The following is an 18,004-nucleotide window of genomic DNA, read 5'->3' as shown; positions in this document are numbered from 1 at the left end:
ATCCCCTAGGGTGGAAACTCCGGTGAGGGTCAGGATGGTCTTCAGGCCACAGGTGACGCCCAGGAGGATGTCCGTGTCCAGGCGGTCTCCCACCATGACGGTGCGCTCCGGGTTGATGCCGTACTCCTGGGACACGCAGTCGAAGATGAAGCGGCTGGGCTTCCCTATGATGTCGGCCTGGCGCTGGGCGGCCATCTCCACGGCTCGGACCAGACAGCCGGTACCTGCGGGGCGGACAGGTAGGGCAGGGGAGGAGAGCAGCCGGGTCAGCGCGCACCGAGGGCCAGCGCGCCCCCGCCCCGCCCCCCCGCCCCCGCGCCGCACGGACCCGCGATGAAGCGGCCGTTCTCGAGCGGGAGCCGGTTGTCCATGTTGGTGCCCACGAGCAGGCAGCCGGGCTGCTGCAGGTAGCGCACCGCCTTGGTGAGCTTCATGTAGCTGAAGTGCGGGTCGAAGCCCACCACGACGGCGCGCACGTCGGGGTCGAGCGGCGCGTCCAGCCAGGCGCCCGGGCCGTCCCCCCGCAGCGGCTCGGGCCCCACGCCCACGCAGGCGACGCCCACGGCCTCCAGCTCGGCGGCCAGGGCCTCGCTGCCCAGCACGTAGGCCTTGGGGGCCGGCGCGCCCGCCAGACGCTGGCGCAGGTAGAGCGCGGTGCAGTAGGCCGTGCCGAACACCTCGGGGCCGGCGCCGGGCCCCGCCGGGCCGCCGAAGCCCAGGCGCCGCAGCTTGTCGGCGTAGGCCTGGCGCGTCTTGCTGCTGTTGTTGGTGATGAAGCCCAGGCGCTTGCCGCGGGCCCGCAGCGCCGACAGGGCCTCGGGCGCGCCGGGCACGGCCGTCTCGCCGCGCCACAGCACGCCGTCGCAGTCGAACAGCAGCGTGTCCACGTCGGCCAGCAGCGCCCGGGCCCGCTCGGCGCTCAGCCGCACGCAGCGGGCGTCGTCACTGCCGGCCTCCGCCGCCGCCATGGCCGCCCGCCGCCCCCGGCCTCCGCCGCCGCCGCCGCCGCCCGCAGCCACCGGCCGCTCCTCCGGCCGCCCGCCGCCGCGCCCGCGCCTCCCCCGGCGCGCTCATTGGCCCCGCTCCTCGCGCGCGCCGCCCATTGGCCGCCGCCTGCGCCAATCCTCCCCCACCTCCGCGGGCTTCGGGAGCCCGGCGCCAGCCGCCCATTGGCTGCCGGGCCCGGGGCGCCCCGTGATTGGCTGGCGGGGAGCCAACCGGCGCTCGGCCTGGGGCGCTCACTGCGGAAACCCTGCGGAGGCGCCCCGGCCGGCGCAGGGCCGGAGGCGGCCGCTCATTGGCGGCTCCGCGGCGGCTCGCCCATTGGCGGCGCGCGGTCAGCTTAGGTGACGGAGGCCCCCAGCCGAGTGACCCCGGGCCGGGCCGTCTGCGGGACGTCACGTCCGCACCGCTGCCTGGGCGGCGCCGGGCCGTGCCCTCCGCCCCGGACACGCCGCGGACACGGGGCTGGCGCGTGCGCCCGAGGCGGCCGGGGCTCAGGGCCAGCCCGAGGGCCTCAGGGCTCCTGTGGTCGGGTAGTGACCAGGCTGTGGCACTCGGTGGTCACGTGACCGAGCAGCGACCGGGCGGCGGGAGCGCCTCAGCGGTGAACGAGTAATTGCCGGTGGCGGGGCTGCCTTCGCGGTCACGTGATCGGCTAATTATAGGCAGCGGGAGCGCCCTGGGTGGTCACGTGACCCGGTAATCACCGGCGGTGGGGGCGCCCTCGGGGTCATGTGACCGGGTGATTACAGGCGGGGAGATTAGGGTCCAGGCGGACACTGCCTAGGACTCAGCGCTCGCCGTCATCATGGTTATCAGGCATCAGGGTGAACTTTTATGCAGGCGTGACCCTCGGGAAAATGAATACACCTTGAATGTGCAGCTGGATGGAGTTTTTAGGCACCTACACCCCTGCCCTAAGCACGCCCCCGCTAAAGCCGGGGCGCTCCCCCACAGCGCCCTCCATGCAGCACCCTCATCCCTCCTCCGCCGTTTCTCTGACTCCATCACCATAGAGTGAGTCATAGCCTCCTTCCCTGCTCCAGATGGTCTACACCCGGGACCCTTCCGTGGGGCCTGCTCCGGCGGATCCACACGCCTGTGAGGTCCATCTTGTGTGTTTTTGGTCTTGTGGGCTGTTTGAAGAGTGTGCCTCTTGTCCGTTCTCCAGTGGATCAGTGGGTGGATAGTGTGTTGTTTCCAGTTCGGGGTCTTTGTCAATCTACCCGTATGAATGTCATGGGTCCTACACAGTCCTTTGTGGCCATAGGCACTCGTTCCCCTTGGTTGGAGTACACTCATGGAGTCGCCAGCTGGACAAGGGCGACTTGGGATTAAACTCAGTTGACTCCAGAACGGAGCTCTGTACACCTGTTTGCTTTGACTTCCCTTGTGAGTTGGAGGGACAGCGCCTGCTGAGTGGGAAAGGTGGAATGGTCAGTAGCAAGAGAGGAGGTGGTTATGGACAAGGTCCATCCTGCAAGCGGCTGGAAGGGACGGTGCACTGAAGGGGGGCGGAGGCTGGCGTTTCCGTGGTGCCCTGTATCTGGGTAGGAGGGGAGCACCTCGTGATCATGGTGTGTTGCTGACACACAGTAGATGCTCAGTGTACACCTGTGAATGGATGGCGCTGGGGTTCCCCCAAATGAAGAAGCCCTGCCTGAGGGCTGAATGGGGCTGGGATGTAGATGGATTTAAATTGTATTAGAAAGTGCAACTAGCAACTGAGTCTGTTTTCACAGATGGTTTTGCTTCTAATGAGCCAAGTAAAAATGAGAGTCATTGAAAAAGGATTCAAGTGGCAAAAAGAATTTGGAAGCAAACTACATATTCTTCAACATGGGACTGGTAACTCAATTAAAGTACATCCAACAAATGGAGATTGAGCAGTCCCCGTAAAGGACGACAGCGCGTCCAGGCCCTGGCCATGGCAAGGTAACACAGTCCTGAGTGTCAGTGGGCAGCTGGAGCCCACGTTGAGGGCTGGTAGGACAGCAGGAAGCCGACGGGTTTTGTTTTCCTCTGGCTGCTCTGCCTTTCAGGGACCTCAGACCTACCCACTCCTGTGCCCGCTCGCCTGCTGGGGCTCTAGCTGAGGCAGGACCTGGAAGTCACTGGATGAGGCTGCTCCCTGGGAGCCACTAGGTGGGAGCCACGGCCTGCCCCTGAGGTGGCTCCAGAGCACACAGCAGGGCAGGCTCTCTGTCCTCTGGGCCAGCCCCTCCTCATGTTCACCCACACTCAGGCTGTCGTCTGCCTTTGAGACCTTTCTCTATTCCATTCTCCTGGGGGCTTCCCCAGTATTCCTCAGCACCACCCTAAGTGAGGTGTTGTCCTGGTCCTTCCAGAGCCCTCTCCACGTGCCCCCGCCCGTTCTTCCTCCTGTTTGTTCCTGAGCCCATCCATCTGGGATCTCCCTGCTTCTGTGGCTGCAAAGTCCTTTTTCTGCATGGTAGTTAGAGGGGTCCTTTTGAAATGCTGTCACTCCTCTGCATAAACTCATGAAATGGTGAGCTAGCCTCCTGTGGAAAGCAGCCTCATCCTTACCTCAGCGCCCCCTGCAGGGATCTCACCTGTGCTTCACACATCCCAGCTCCTGCCAGGCCGAGGGTCCCCAGGGCCCCAGCGGGGCAGCCCCCGCATGGAGACAGTGTCTGTCTACTTGGTGTCCTTCCCAGGGCAGAGCTGGGCCCCTGTGTCTCTGCTTGGTCTTACCTGGAGATTAGCCTTCCTGCAGGAGACCAGTTCTGATTCATCTGAGTCTCTGGCATCCAGCCCTGGGCTGGGTCACAAAATAACTGAGCAAGGACAGCACATCCTGTGGGTTTCCAGCCCATGGTTCTGGACAGACTTTGAGTCTCCAGTCTGCCCTCGGGCAAGCATCCTATCAGTTCTGTGCCTCAGTTTCTTCATCTTTAAAATCGGGATAAGTGATCTCTTAAATGAAGAGTCCTGTAAAGTGCTTAGCTGCAAAAAGTTACCTAAATACTATCTCAGAATAAAATTTGTACATGTGTTCATGGCAGCATTATTCATAACAGTGGAAAAGGTGGAAATGACCCAAAAGTAATGGATGAATAAATTGTGGTCCATCCAGAGAAGGAAGTATTATTATTATTCAGCTATAAAAAGAATTGAAGCATGGATATATGCTACAACATAGATGAATTTGGAAAACATTATGCTGAGCAAAACAAGCCAGATGCGAAAGACCACATGTGTAATTCCGTTTATAGGAGAACGACCAGAAAAGACAAATCCATGCAGAGTGGTTGCCAGGGGCTGGGGGTAGGGGAGGAGGAAGGTGGGTGCTAGGGGACAGGCTTCCTTTTGGAATGGACAAGGTTATGTAACCAGATGGGGTGATGGTCCCACAACACGGAGAACGCGCTCGATGTCACTAGTGGTAAATACCCCTATGTGCATTTATTAGGACTTAAAAGATAATCGGAAGCGTAAGAGGGTTAGTGAAACCACCCCGAGAGCCAGCCCCAATTCGGGGTTTTCCCTGATACCCAGCAACCAGCAAGGGAGGTTCTGACCCTGAGGCGGTGGGCCGGGGCGGGGAGCGCTGCACTACTTGTCCGAGCCGGGGCTGTGTCGCGTGGATCGCCAGCTGTGGGAACCAGCCCTCCGCACCTCCCGCGCCGCACCAAGCCCCGCCCCCGCCCCCGCTCCCGGCCGCGCCATCGTAGCCACGCCCCCCGAGCAGCCCCGCCCTGTGCCTTCTCTCCCGGAGTCTAGGGCTCCAGGCTCCGCCCCGCCGCCTGTCCATCAAACCCGCCTGGCCCCGCCCCGTCGTCCTCTCGGCGTTCCCTCTCGCACTCCCCAGCGCGGCCCGTTGTTATGACGACACGGTCGTAAATCCGCCATCTTCCTGCGGCGCGTTGCGACATGGAGGGCGCGATGGCAGTGCGGGTGACGGCCGCGCATACGGCAGAAGCCCGGGCCGAAGCCGGGAGGGAGGCGGGCGAGGGCGGGGTCGCGGCGGCGGCGGCGGCGGCGGCCTTGGCCCCTGGCGGCTTCCTGGGCCTCCCGGCGCCCTTTAGCGAGGAAGGTAACAGGGCCTGACGCGGCCTGACGGGGTCGGGCGCGGCCGGGGCGGGGACGGCGCGGTCCTGGCTGGAGGCGGCCCCGCTGGCCTGAGCCGTGGACGTGCGGACCGCTCCAGACCCCGGTGCCTTGCGGACCCCCGGGGCGCCGTCACCCGGTGGGCCCCGCTGCCCGCGCACGGAGGCTCGCGGGGGGCCACGGCCCTGCCCTGGGCCCCCCCTCTCCCGGTGCAGCCGCCGGCCTCTAGAGCCCCGGCCGCGGTGGGGCCGGAGGGGGCGGGGGGCGGGGGGCGGGGCTGGGGCTCTAACCCCAAGCCTGGAGCCTCTTGTTGTTATTCCCGTTTTGTAGACGAGGGAAATGGAGGTTCACAGACGTGAAAGAGACCAGGTCACCCAGCTGACGGTACTGAAGACTGGACCGTGTGACCCCTGGGCCACGGTCCTTGACCTGTGGGCTGTGCTGCCCCCGCGGACTGTGGTGACAAGGCAGATGGCTCCCTGGTAACCCGCTGAGAGCAGAGCCGAGGCCGCCCAGGGCCGGCTTACGGCTCACGGCTGCACGGATAGCGTTCCAGACAGAAGTGGGGTCTCTAGCCTCTGAGTTAACCTCCTGAGGCCCCAGCCTGGGCCAGGCAGGCGGGGGCTGACGGGTGACGCTGGGCTGGTCATCCCTGTCTCCAAAGAACTCTTATTTTCACTACGTTTTTCTTCTTGCTCTTTATTCCAGCTGAGGGCAGTGCCACCCTGCAGAGGGACCTCTTTGGAGGTTGCTGTGCCCTGCTGGGGCCTTACCAGTGCTGTGTGGGCGGGGCATTCCCTCCACTCGCCACTCTGAGTCAGACTCCGGAGCGAGGTGGCATGGTGAAGAGGGTGGTGGGCACCTCAGTGCTTGGCTCGTGACAGCCATCCAGAGGGGACTGTGGCCTTCTGTGGGCCAGTCATGGCTGGTGCTTTAGGCTTCATTTGCTCATTTATTCAAAAGACGTCGGCTAGGCTCCTTCTGTGTGCCAGGCCTGGGTTTCACCTTGATGTGAAGACGGGCACACTTTTCTGGAAGCACAAGGGACATCCCTCCATCCCTTTGTGCGAATGGCAGGGCATCTGGAGCAGACCGTCAGGTTCAGGCTCTGACCTAACCTAACCCCAGCTGGTGGGCCTGGAAACTCAAGTCATTTTTCTGGAATGAGAATACTCATCTTGATTTCTCCAGGGTGCTGGCTGGATTTGGTGACATCCCCAGGGGGGTGCCTGGCACCTAATAGGGATGCGGTGGGTGGGAAGGCTCTCCTGTAGGACCTGGGGCAGGCATTGGCTGGTCCGCCCACATGGTGAGGGGCTCAGGTGTGATGTGCCTGGGGTGTGGAGCCCCTCTGGGAAGTTTCACTCTGAGTGTCTTCAGGAGAACAGGGAGCTCCTCCATATTCAGAATCCATGAAGCAGCAAGTCAGTGAGGAAGGAGGGTCATGGGTCAGGCTGTCCTGCGTCTTCCCTGTTTGCAGAGGGCTGGCCTCTCGGCATGAGCTCTGTGGGCACAAGCCCGCTAATCTGCACTACGTCCTGCGCACACGGGGTTGAACCATTTTATGGATGATCAGATGGACCCAGACGTGGTCACTGAGGTGCCCAAGGACACCTGTAAACCCCAACAGTCAATCCCCCATCTTGCACTGTCCTCAAGCTGGTATGAGTGAAGCTTTCCTCCCACCTCCCGGCTGCTCCTTGGGCCTCTGTCCCCTCGTCTCCAAAGTCGGGGCTTGGGGCACAATAGGCTCAGTGGGTCCTCTGTAGCCTCACTGTGTGGTTAGTGCCATCGCCTGCTGGATGCTGCTCTCTCGGGGGTAGGCGCCACTTCTGCAGATCTGCAGAGGATGGGGCTGGCACCCTGGGTCTCCAAGAGTGTCCTCAGTTCCTCTGGGAGGGCTGGGGACGGAGCCTCTGGTTCTGAGAGCACCTTTGGGTGGATTCGGCCTAGGGCTGGAGGCTTTCCCAAGCCCCACTGACCACAGGCTCGTTGCAGATGAGGACGATGTGCACAGATGTGGCCGCTGCCAGGCAGAGTTCACTGCCTTGGAAGACTTTGTTCAGCACAAGCTCCAGAAAGTGTGCCAGCGGGCCCCTCAGGAGGCCCTGCCTGCAACCCCTGCCGCTGGCGCACTGCTGGGCCAGGAGGTGAGCTGCCCACCCTGCCCATGCACATCCCCAGGCTCCCCTGACAGCTGGGAGGGGGCGTGTGGGTGCAGCTGGTTCCCTGTGGTGCAGGGCTGGGCAGAGGGCAGGCATCTGATCACGGATTGGGGGGGATCTGGGCCCTACCCCCAGAGCTTGGCAGTGCTCCAGGGGGCCCGGCCTCCTCAGCAGCCTCTGCCTGGATCCTGCGCAATCAAGGTCTTTCCTTTTTTGGGACTCAGGGCCTACCCTGTACACATAGTTCCTCAGGATTGCACAAACAAAGGGTGGCTCTGAGGGTCCTGCCACCTTGTCATAAGAATGGCCAACTTTGTTGTGTTGTGTGCATGCTCGGGCTATACACAGTCGCATTAAGGTCCACAGCGCCCTTGCAGCGGGCATTCTCGACATCCTCATGGTATGGAGGTGGGAAAGGAGGCTCTGAGCCTCAGCTCATCACAGGGGGTGGCCCAGAGGGTATGGGGCTCATAGCTGTCTCACTCTGACCCTGTGCTCTTTCCTGGCCCCTCCCAGTGGTGCCCTTCCTCAAGGAAGGCCCCTGATCCCACATACCTGGGGCTCTTTCCGTTGGTACCTTGTACCCTGGCCGGGGCCAGCGGATGTAGGTGCTGACCTTCATCGCTGCACAGCCAGCTGAGCCTCAGGCCAGAGTTGCTGGTCACTTGCTCCTGGAGCTATCCACAAGGGTGCTCGGCGCTCTGTGTTAGGCCCATGGTGGTCAGAGGCATTTGAATGATGGTCCAGACCAGTGAGGTCTGGCATGGAGGGACCAGGCTGCGAGTCAGGCTCAGTGCAGGGGCAGGAGAGGTGTTGGGGGGATGAGAGGCCTCACCGCAGCCTTCCCCCATGGACGTAAACCCAAGCCTGCCCTCTCTAAGCCAAGGGGGCTCAGGAGCCCCGCAAATGAGTCCTCTCTGTGCCCCCTTGGAAGGTGGTGCCAGCGGTTGCAGGCCCGGAGGAGCCCATCACGGTGGCCCACATTGTGGTGGAGGCGGCCGCTTTAACGGCAGACATCAGCCACGCACCCGACATCGTTGGTAAGCCAGCACAGTCCCACCGAGGTTGTCCGTGTGTGCGGCTCTCGGCACAGCTGTTGCTGACCTGGCTGCTGTTTTTGGCAGCACTGGTGGCCAGGGACCCTTGCTGCTTGTGTCCCTCTGCTCTCCTGAGAGCGGGGCCTGGCTGAGGAGGCTGAGGCCCTCAGGAGTCAGCACCAGGCGCCAGGCCCTGCCCTGCCCTCAGGGAGTCCTCACTTTGTGCAAAGTCACGAGCTGGCTATTTCTTTCTGCTGCTTCCCCAGATTATTTTTTCCCCTGTCCTTCTGGAATCTTCCCTATTTTACTCCCACCCCCAGTTCCCACTCCCTGCCCCACAGTCAGCCCTGATGGGTCAGGCTGGGTTATGCATGGGATACACTTGCTGCTCCAGCTCAGTCCTGACCTGTGTCTGACCTTGGCTGTCCTCTTCCAGGTGGGGGTGGCGACTCCTGCTCTGATTCTCACCTGGCTTTTATAAGCGTCCAGGGCCAAGTCAGCCTCCTTAATGGATCTTTTTAAGTTAAAGGGCTTTACTGATGTGCAGTAGGGGACAGGGTGCCGAGAGGTCTGATTGGGAAAGGGGAGCCTCCCAGGGGCAGCCATGGGCTGGGGCAGGTGGAAGGAGCCGGGGGCGGGATGTGTACGCCGCAGGAGGGAGGTTGGGTCGGGCCTGCTGCCAAGTTGGGAAGGGAATGGTTGTAACCCGAGGGTCTGTTGGGCAGGAGTCTTGGCAGGTGTGTGAGTGGGTGTCGTGACAGGATGTGGGTTTGGGCAACAGGTAGAGCTTGGCCTTAGGAGGGCCTTGGGACCAGCTGGGGCAGGAGGAGAGGTGGAGGAGAGCTCAGTGAGGCGGCAGGACACCTGTCTTGTCTCCGGGCTGCCCTTCCCCTTGCCTGACATTCCTGTGGGCAGGGATGTTCACCTGTTGCCACTCAGGGATAGGAACGTTGTCATGTGGCAGGTGGGGCTGTGCCTTGGCCTTAGCATGGCGAGTAGTGTCAGATGGAAACAGGTTCCTTGGGTTTGGGCAGCACCCCCGGGTTCCGGACCCCTAGACAGGCCCCTTCCCACCACTGCAGCTTCCAACTGGCCCACACCTGCTTCTGGGGCACCCCCTCCCTGTGCTCTGGGCTCCTGCCTCTCTTGCCCCTTGGCAGGTATCCTGGGTGCCCCACATGTCCCCTTGGTGTCAGCTACTCATTGGTCAGGGTAGGCTAGAGTCCTAAACTGCCGCTGGCTGGCATCCCAGGACTAGGGGCATCTCAGTCCTTGCTGGGCCGGGGGCCACCTTGGGTGGGGGCCACCTAGGGGCTGGATACCCGTGCTAGGCCCTCCTGCCTCTTCCCTGGAAACAGACTTGGTTTCATCTCTGGACTCAGGGCAGCCACGTTCCTTTTTCCTTGACTCCTCCATCAGCTGTCCGTTGTGCCACGTTCTAGCCCAAGCTCTCCCTTGCCAGATGTGCCGTCCTTTTGGGAGTCAGCTTCTGGGGTGGAGGAAAGATAGAGCATCAAGCACGTCAGCCAGGCCATGGGCGAGCAATGCCCTTAATTATTTCTGAGTCACGGTGCTTCCCTTCTGTTTGGGAGCAGGGCTTGTCAAAACACTGCCCGTCCGATTGAGATGCTGCTTAAGTAGTAGCTTTACAACCGTTCCCCACACGTCATTTTTAGGAGCAGAAATTGTGAAGTGTGTTTACAGCTTAGCTTTGCACGTTGTCAGATCTCTTCCTCATCCACGAGAGCCTCCTTCCCCGGCAGCCCCATGTGTCTCGGAGCCCTCCCACCCCCACCTGCCTGGAGCCACAGCGGGTGGCCCCCAGAGACCGCTGTTCTATCTGCTTACCTGCCTGTGGGAGCCGTGGCAGTGAGTGAGGTGGACGGCAGTGGGCTGCGCTGGCCCGGCCCCCGTCTCTGTGCTGGCACCCAGCTGTCCCCAGCTGTGTGAGGCGGCAGGCCCCTGCACACAGCTAGCCCGGTGCTCCTCGGCTTGGGAGGGGGCGCCGGTGTTCGTGGTTGGTCTCCCCACTGCATACATTCTGGGGTCTTGGAGCTCCTCCAGGGAGCCCTGCGGAGTCAGCGGGGTGCCCTGCCTGCACTCAGGGAGCTGGTGAGAGGCACTGGGGCCAGAGGGGGGTCAGGATAGCTCCACGGACCCCTAGCAGCCTTCTCAGTTAGGCATCCGAGGCGGTCGCCGGGCCCGCAGCGTCCGAGGCTCAGGCTGACCTGCCTCTCCTCAGGCGCCGGACACATTAAGGAGGTCATCGTGGCTGCTGAGGCAGAGCCAGGGGACGGCGACATGGCCGAGGCCCCAGACAGCCCCAGCCGTCAGGGGCCCGGGCTCACCGGGGAGGGCGAGCAGGCTCAGGTCAAGCTGCTGGTGAACGAGGACGGTCGCTATGTGTGCATGCTGTGCCACAAGACCTTCAAGACGGTGAGCCTGGGGGCGGCGTGCTGGCCAGGCCATGCAGCCCATGTGCTTGGGGCCGCGCTGGATGGTGGGGCCCGGTCTGCTTTCTGCTCCTGCCCAGGGCGGTGCTGAGCCCCACTTCTCCCCCCACCCCCAGGGCAGCATCCTCAAGGCCCACATGGTCACCCACAGCAGCCGCAAGGACCACGAGTGCAAGCTGTGTGGGGCCTCCTTCCGGACCAAGGGTTCGCTCATCCGGCACCACCGGCGGCACACAGGTGAGCCCGGCGGGGCTGGGGACCTCAGTGCGGTGCTGAGGCCTCTGCTAGGCCGTGAGGCCGTGGGCCCGGGCCGCTGGCCCTGCCCGGGGCTGACTATGTTCTTTCTGCAGATGAGCGCCCCTATAAGTGTGCCAAGTGTGGGAAGAGCTTCCGGGAGTCAGGGGCGCTGACCCGGCATCTCAAGTCTCTCACCCCATGCACAGAAAAAATCCGTTTCAGCATGAGCAAGGACGTGGTTGTTGGCAAAGAGGATGCGCCTGCAGGTAGGGGCCCCCTGCCTGGCCCTGGCTGCTGGCCTGGGTGCCACCTTGTTTGGGAGGGTTTCTTCAAGGATTCTCTTGGTTCTGCCTTAAAGGGTCTGGCACCTCCACCGTGGGGACTGTTACATCTTCATCGGTGACCAGCGAACCTATGGAGACCTCGCCGGTGATTCACCTGGTGACAGACGCCAAGGGCACTGTCATCCACGAGGTCCACGTGCAGATGCAGGAGCTTCCCTTGGGCATGAAAGCCCTGGCCCCAGAGGTGCGGGCAGGCCAAGGGGGTGGCCTCTGTGCCAGGCTCTGCCCTGGTCTCTGGCTCCAGTGGGAACAGGACCAACCTGGCCCACCTTCCTGGTGCTCAGCCTGGTTGCAGGGGAGACTGGACGCCAGTGGCATGCCAGAGGGTGGCGAGGGGTGAGGGACAGGGAGTTGAGGGTGAGGTGCAGCCAGGTGAGGGCAGGTAGAGCGGGCTGTGGGGCTCCCTGAAGAAGCATCCCTCTGGTAGGCACAGTGCCCCTGGGCCCCTTGGGTCTTCCCTGTGTAGTGCGTATGGGTGGGTACGGTGTGCCAGGCTGCCTGGCCAGCTCCCTCCCTCTGCCCGCCCACAGCCCCCGGGCCCCGAGGAGCTGCCCTGTTCCAGCGAGGGTGGCCGTGAGAACCTGCTGCACCAGGCCATGCAGAACTCCGGCATTGTCCTTGAGCGTGTCACTGGAGAGGAGAGGGCCCTGGAGCCGGCCCCTCCTGCTGCACCCAGTCCGCAGCCCCTGGGAGATGGTCCCCCAGAGCTGCCACTGCTGGAGGTGGAGCCGGTGGAGACAGTAGGTGCCTGCGCTGCCAGCGTGCTCCTTTAGGGGGTGGGGTGGGGGTGCCGTGGCTTGGTTCTCCCAGGGTCCAGCCTGTACTGGGTGCTGGAGGCATGCTGTGGCCCCCCAGCAGGTGGCCAGCGGGGCCTCAGCTGTGCCCAGGACCCACTCGTGCCCTCAGTGCAGTGAGACCTTCCCGACGGCGGCCACCCTGGAGGCCCACAAAAGGGGCCACACAGGTGGGTGGTGGGAGGGTGGGGCAGGTGGGCGGGCAGCAGACAAGGGGCCCTTGGGTGCTGGACCCGGCCTGACATGGTGTGCGGCCCCAGGGCCAAGGCCGTTCACATGCGCGCAGTGTGGCAAGGCCTTCCTGAAAGCCTACCTGCTCAAGAAGCACCAGGAGGTGCACGTGCACGAGCGCCGCTTTCGCTGTGGGGACTGCGGGAAGCTCTATAAAACCATCGCCCACGTCCGTGGCCACCGGCGCGTCCACTCTGACGAGCGGCCCTATCCGTGTCCTGAGTGTGGCAAGTGCTACAAGACCAAGGTGGGCCCTTCGGCCCTGGCCCCTGACAGCACCCCTGATCCACCGGGGCGGGGGGCCCTTCCCTGGGTCAGATCCACCCCGTGCTCCCTGCCTCGCAGCCCTCCCTCCCTCCCCTCCCCTCCCCTCCCCTCCTGCCTGGCCCCCTCGCTCTCTGCCCGAGGTGTGGCCAGGTTGGCGCTGATGGTGGGGCTCTACAGAATGCCCAGCAGGTGCACTTCCGGACTCACCTGGAGGAGAAGCCACATGTGTGCCCGTTCTGCAGCCGGGGCTTCCGGGAGAAGGGCTCCCTGGTGCGGCACGTGAGGCACCACACGGGCGAGAAGCCCTTCAAGTGTTACAGGTGCGGCCGTGGCTTTGCTGAGCACGGCACGCTCAACCGGCACCTGCGCACCAAAGGTCAGGGCTGGTGGGAGCCGGGGGGTGGAGGGGCCTGAAGGCGGCGGTGCTGACTGAGCCCCCACCGCCACCCCCACCCCCACCCCACCCCCATCCCCAGGGGGCTGCCTGCTGGAGGTGGAGGAGTTGCTGGTGTCTGAGGAGAGTTCCACAGCAGCTGCCACCGTGCTGGCCGAGGACCCTCACACTGTGCTGGTTGAGTTCTCGTCCGTCGTGGCCGACACCCAGGAGTACATCATCGAGGTAGGTACGGGGCCCCTGGGGCGGCGAGGCTGACCTCTGACCTCAGAGCGGCAGGGCTGACCTCTGACCTCCGTCCAGGCCACCGCAGACGACGCGGAGACCAGTGAAGCTGCAGAGATCATTGAGGGGACCCAGACAGAGGTGAAGGGCGGGGGGAGCGCCGGAGGCGGTGGGGGGAGGGGCGGGCCTCCCCCACAGCTGCCCGCTGAGCTGCGAGCCACCCACAGGTGGACAGCCACATCATGAAGGTGGTGCAGCAGATTGTGCACCAGGCCAGCGCGGGCCACCAGATCATCGTGCAGAACGTGACTATGGACCAGGAGGCAGGGCTGGGCCCTGAGGCTGCAGCGGCGGACACCATCACCATCGCGACACCTGAGAGCCTGACGGAGCAGGTGGCCATGACGCTGGCCTCGGCCATCAGCGAGGGCACCGTGCTCACAGCCCGCGCGGGCACTAATGGCAGCGAGCAGGCCACTGTGACCATGGTTTCCTCGGAGGACATTGAAATCCTGGAGCATGCCGGCGAGCTGGTCATCGCCTCACCAGAGGGCCAGCTTGAGGTGCAGACGGTCATCGTCTAGCGTGGCCGCCTGTAGGCTCTCAGGCAGGGCTGCCCAGGACCCGGAGAAGAGGGGACACGAGTTCAGGTGTTCAGAGGGGATGTGGGTGTGTAAATAGTTTTTTGTTGCTTTACAATAAAACATGAAAAAGCCACCACTTGTGATGCCACTGCCCTGGCAGGTTCCCCTGTGGCGGCCCCCCCAGACTCACTTGCCTGGCTACCCCGCCCAGGGCTCCTGCTGGGGCTGGCGCCGCTGCGCTGTGTGGGCGTCTCTGGCATGTGGACAGGCAGCTTGCCGCCGCTGCCCTGCCCAGCTGGAGCTGTGACCCCAGCTTCCCCAGGCCCACGGAGGTGGGGGGAAGGGGGCGCTGCCTCACAGCCTCCACTTGGCCCAGGACCCTCAGCCTTTTACTCTGCGGTGACACCGTGAGGGAGAAGCAGCAGCAGAGCCACCGGAAGGGGGCTGGTCTTTATGGAACACGGGGTGTCCCTGGGGAAGGGCAATTCTGGATGACCTAGTTTGGGGAGGTGGGGATAGGGGTAGGGACAAGGATAAGGCTCGGACCTCAGATGGCTGGCCTTTTTATCCAGTCCTGATGCAGTTTGGGCAGCCTGACAGGGTCATTGGAGTCGTGGTTCTGCCGGGCTTGAGGGCGCCAGCTCAGGCTCAGAGTGGATCCCCTGCCTCCGTGGCCCCAGGCTCTCCCTGGGACCTGGAACCGGGAGTCCCAGCATCCACCTTTGCCAGGGGGTGGGGCCAGAGCAGTACAGCCCCTCCCCGGACGAGGGCCTCAAATACCGCCCATGCCCTGGCGCCCGGGCTGCTGCCGGACCAAGCCCGAAGAGTCTGTCTCGTGCCACAGACACACCCCCAGCCTGGATCTCTGACCTGATCCTGGGCCTCAGATACCGGGACATCCACATCCCAGGTGAGTCTGGGGCCTGGAAGGGATGGGGTCCCTGTATTTGGGCCTCAGTTTCCCCACGGAGCACAAGGGCCATGGTAAGCCTAGTGCACCACCAGGGAGATGGAGACACTGGGAAGGATGCGCCTTGGATCTCCGAACCAAGGTCTTGGTCAGAGGGGTGGGGCGCAGAGGGGTAGCACGGTGTGTCTGGCTCCAGGTCTGCAATCAGGAGCGTGTCCGGCCCTCCGAGCCACGGGCTCTGCGCCATGGGTGGGCCCCCGGTCCTCCTCGCCGCGCTCTGGGCCCTGGGGGCCACCGGGGCCGCGGCGCTGCGCATCGGAGCCTTCAACATCCAGAGCTTTGGCGATAGCAAGGTGCTGGACCCGGCCTGCGGCGGCATCATTGCGCAAGTAGGCCTGGGCCGGGGGCGGGGCCACGGCTGGGCTTCGCTGGTGGATCCGCCCCGCGTGACCCTGCACCTGCCGGCCTCGCCCCCAGATCCTGGCTGGCTATGATATCACGCTGGTGCAGGAGGTGCGAGACCCGGACCTGAGCGCTGTGTCTGCGCTCTTGGAGCAGATCAACAGGTGCGGGGGCGGCGAGGGGGAGGGGCAGGGCCCAGCATTGGGGCGCTGGCGGGGACTCGGGCCGCCTGTCGCCTTGACCCAGGCCTGGCCGGTGTGCCCGCAGTGTGTCCAGACACGAGTACAGCTTCGTGAGCAGCGAGCCCCTGGGTCGGGACCAGTACAAGGAAATGTATCTGTTCGTCTACAGGTGAGGGCGGGGCCGGGGCCACGGGGGTGGGGGTGGGGCCGGTCCAGCGCGCCCACCGACTCTGTTCCTCAGGAAGGACGCCGTGTCGGTCCTGGACACGTACCAGTACCCGGATCCGGGGGACTTCTTCAGCCGGGAACCTTTCGTGGTCAAGTTCTCCGCGCCAGGCTCCGGTGAGCCCACTGCCCTCGCCCCCGCCCCGCCGCCCCGCCGCCCCGCCGCCCCGCCGCCCCGCCGCCCCGCTGCCCCGCCTCTGACCCGCGCCTCCCGCAGCCGCCAGGGAGTTGGTGCTCATTCCTCTGCACGCAGCGCCGCACCAGGCCGTGGCGGAGATCGATGCTCTCTACGACGTGTACCTGGACGTGATCGACAAGTGGGGCACGGACGTAAGCCACGCCCCGCCCCGTCCCCTGCGCCCGTGCTGGGGGTGGGGAGGGGAGCGCTTGCGGGGTGTAAATGCACTTGTGCTGGGGGGGTGCGCTCCTGCTGGGGAGGGTGTGCTTGTGCTGGGGATGTGTGTACTTGCTGGAGAGGGTGCACTTGTGGAGAGGGTGCACTCGTGCTGGGGGGTGTGGTCATGCTTGCGGGGGTGCCCGCGTGCTGGGGACGGTGTGCTCCTGCTGGGGGGCTGTGCTCCTGTGGGGGTGTGCGGTCGTGCTTGGGTGCGGTCGTGCTGGGGGTGGTGTGCTTGTGCTGGGGGGGTGCGGTCGTGCTGGAGAGGGTGCACTCGTGCGGCGGGGGTGTGTGTGTGTGGTCATGCTTGGGGGTGCGGTCGTACTTGGGGAGTGCGCTCGTGCTGGGGGGTGTGCTCATGCTGGAGGTGTGTGCTCGTGTTGGGGAGGGTGTGGTCTTGCTGGGGGATAGTGCACTCGTGTTGGGGAGGGTGCGCCTTTGCTGGGTGTTGGTGCGCTTGTGCTGGGGTGGTGGTGCCCGCGTGCAGGGGTGGGGGAGGGTGCGCGCGTGCAGGGTGCTCGTGCAGCCGTCAAGCGGCTGAGCCCCGGCTCTGTGGCCCCCCCTGCAGGACTTGCTGTTCCTGGGCGACTTCAATGCCGACTGTAACTACGTGCGGGCGCGCGACTGGCCATCCATCCGCCTCCGCAGCAGCGAGGTGTTCAAGTGGCTCATCCCCGATAGCGCCGACACCACCGTGGGCAACTCGGACTGCGCCTACGACCGCATCGTGGCGTGCGGGGCCCACCTGCGCAAGAGCCTCAAGCCGCAGTCGGCCGCTGTGCACGACTTCCAGGAGGAGTTCGGCCTGGACCAGGCTCAGGCGAGGAGGGTGGAGGGTGGGGGTGGGGGCTGAGGCACATTGAGGGGGGGTGAGTCGGGGCTCGCCCCTCCCACCCCCCCTCCACCCCCCGCCAGCGCTTGCGGAGAGGGGTTCTTTGAGGCTTGGTTCTGGCTGAAAGGATCTTCTGGGATGACAGGAGATGCCCTTTACCTCTTCCCCGGTGGGGTTCCCAGTCCACCTGCAGGCTGCACAGCAGTTTGGAGAGGCCCTGTGGGCTCCATCCCTGGGAGGCCTGGGGGTGCCCACAGTGCAAGCGGTGAGGGGGTGGAGCTGAGGGGCGACAGGCTGCCCAGCTGGGCCACTCAGGTGCCACCGTCTGTCCCTGCAGGCCCTCGCCATCAGTGACCACTTTCCCGTGGAGGTGACCCTGAAGTCCCGCTGAGAACCTCCGAGGCCTGGTCAGGGCCCCTGCCTGGGTATTCCAGCCAGGAGGAACAGCCCCACAGGGCTCCTTCTGGGTGGCCGCCCCCGGCAAGGCCGCAGGGCAGGGCTGGCTGGACAAGTGGCCAGGGAAACATCACAGGGACCACTCGGTTTGCCCATCTGCGAAATGGGCTACTGTATCTACCTCACAAGATGGTGAGGAGCACCCTGCAGAGCGCCGGGAACACGGCGGTGCTCAATAAACACGAGCCGCGGGACCACACACTGGTTGGCTTTAAGGCGTCCGTGCCCTCTCTTAGGACTCAGTCCCTCTGAGGTGTGAACTTTGGTCCTGCAGAGCAGTCGGGGAGGCCACAGGGCTGGCCTGCCTGCCCATTTCACAGCCTGCTGGGAACTGCCTACCTCCAGACCAGCCTGGATCTGGAACGCTGCTCCCACGCTTGCTAGTGGAAGTTTGTTGCGTTCTTTGTGCAAACTGAATGCTTCCAAGAACTTGTGCTGAGTGCAGTGGGGGATAAATACGCAGGTAGTGGTGACGCGTAAGGCCAGCCCCCAGTCCCTGAGGTCCCTCTTGCACCCTGATTCCTGCATCCTGCAGGCAGGCACTTGTGTGTATCAAGTGTCCTTCCTGCCGAGCAGTGTAGGGGGCAGGCCCCTTCTATGGTGCCACCCTCAGTAGGTCCCTTCTCAGGAGGGCTGGGCAAGGGCTGCTCAGAGACAGCATGGGGTTCAGGGTGTAGCTGACAGGGGCCCAGGGGGGTTCCTGGTTTCGGAACCATCTCCATTTGGTGGGTCTGGGAATTGGTCTGGACCGTATGGAGGAAAAACCTTTGTTTCAAGCGTCTGGATGAGTTTTCTG

General features: G+C 64.0%; 2 protein-coding genes and 1 long non-coding RNA gene across 5 annotated transcripts; all 3 read left to right on the top strand.

Moving 5' to 3' along the window:
• Nucleotides 1-1,460: 1,460 nt before the first annotated feature.
• Nucleotides 1,461-4,284, top strand: LOC102153664. The gene is made up of 3 exons (XR_005360978.1): nt 1,461-1,701; nt 2,745-2,937; nt 3,045-4,284. It is a non-coding gene; the product is annotated as an uncharacterized LOC102153664 (long non-coding RNA).
• A 597-nt stretch (nt 4,285-4,881) lies between these two features.
• On the top strand, nt 4,882-13,937 carry E4F1 (E4F transcription factor 1). Of its 2 annotated transcripts, none has more exons than XM_038540720.1 (14): nt 4,882-5,059; nt 7,072-7,223; nt 8,173-8,278; nt 10,518-10,711; nt 10,845-10,965; nt 11,079-11,231; nt 11,324-11,493; nt 11,840-12,049; nt 12,168-12,273; nt 12,364-12,581; nt 12,779-12,977; nt 13,078-13,220; nt 13,299-13,361; nt 13,448-13,937. In XM_038540720.1, exons 1-14 carry the CDS (start codon nt 4,897-4,899, stop codon nt 13,802-13,804), a joined length of 2,355 nt encoding a protein of 784 aa, XP_038396648.1. In that variant the 5' UTR covers nt 4,882-4,896; the 3' UTR covers nt 13,805-13,937. The 2 variants fall into 2 exon arrangements, with proteins under 2 accessions (XP_038396648.1, XP_038396647.1); XM_038540719.1 differs by having other exon boundaries at nt 12,165-12,273.
• Nucleotides 13,938-14,094: 157 nt separating this feature from the next.
• On the top strand, nt 14,095-17,407 carry DNASE1L2 (deoxyribonuclease 1 like 2). 2 transcript variants are annotated; one of them, XM_038540722.1, is made up of 8 exons: nt 14,095-14,714; nt 14,911-15,103; nt 15,192-15,280; nt 15,384-15,467; nt 15,540-15,640; nt 15,777-15,853; nt 16,489-16,740; nt 17,090-17,407. In XM_038540722.1, the coding sequence occupies exons 2-8, from the start codon at nt 14,960-14,962 to the stop codon at nt 17,141-17,143; spliced, it is 801 nt and encodes a 266-aa protein (XP_038396650.1). In that variant the 5' UTR covers nt 14,095-14,714; nt 14,911-14,959; the 3' UTR covers nt 17,144-17,407. The 2 variants fall into 2 exon arrangements, with proteins under 2 accessions (XP_038396650.1, XP_038396649.1); XM_038540721.1 differs by having other exon boundaries at nt 15,741-15,853.
• The last annotated feature ends 597 nt before the right edge of the window (nt 17,408-18,004 follow it).

The sequence above is a fragment of the Canis lupus genome, chromosome 6, assembly GCF_011100685.1.
Source record: "Canis lupus familiaris isolate Mischka breed German Shepherd chromosome 6, alternate assembly UU_Cfam_GSD_1.0, whole genome shotgun sequence".
Taxonomy (NCBI): Eukaryota; Metazoa; Chordata; class Mammalia; order Carnivora; family Canidae; genus Canis; species Canis lupus.
This window is presented reverse-complemented; position numbering and strand designations above follow the sequence as displayed.

Bases quoted from the DNA above. Each gene is read 5' to 3' on its own strand.
- E4F1 (XM_038540719.1), top strand. From the start codon at position 4,897: ATGGAGGGCGCGATGGCAGTGCGGGTGACGGCCGCGCATACGGCAGAA. The intron at 5,060-7,071 runs GTAACAGGGCCT...GGCTCGTTGCAG, and splicing joins GGCGCCCTTTAGCGAGGAAG to ATGAGGACGATGTGCACAGA. The intron at 10,712-10,844 runs GTGAGCCTGGGG...CCCCACCCCCAG, and splicing joins GCCACAAGACCTTCAAGACG to GGCAGCATCCTCAAGGCCCA.
- DNASE1L2 (XM_038540721.1), top strand. From the start codon at position 14,960: ATGGGTGGGCCCCCGGTCCTCCTCGCCGCGCTCTGGGCCCTGGGGGCC. The intron at 15,641-15,740 runs GTGAGCCCACTG...CGCCTCCCGCAG, and splicing joins GTTCTCCGCGCCAGGCTCCG to CCGCCAGGGAGTTGGTGCTC. The intron at 16,741-17,089 runs GCGAGGAGGGTG...CTGTCCCTGCAG, and splicing joins TCGGCCTGGACCAGGCTCAG to GCCCTCGCCATCAGTGACCA.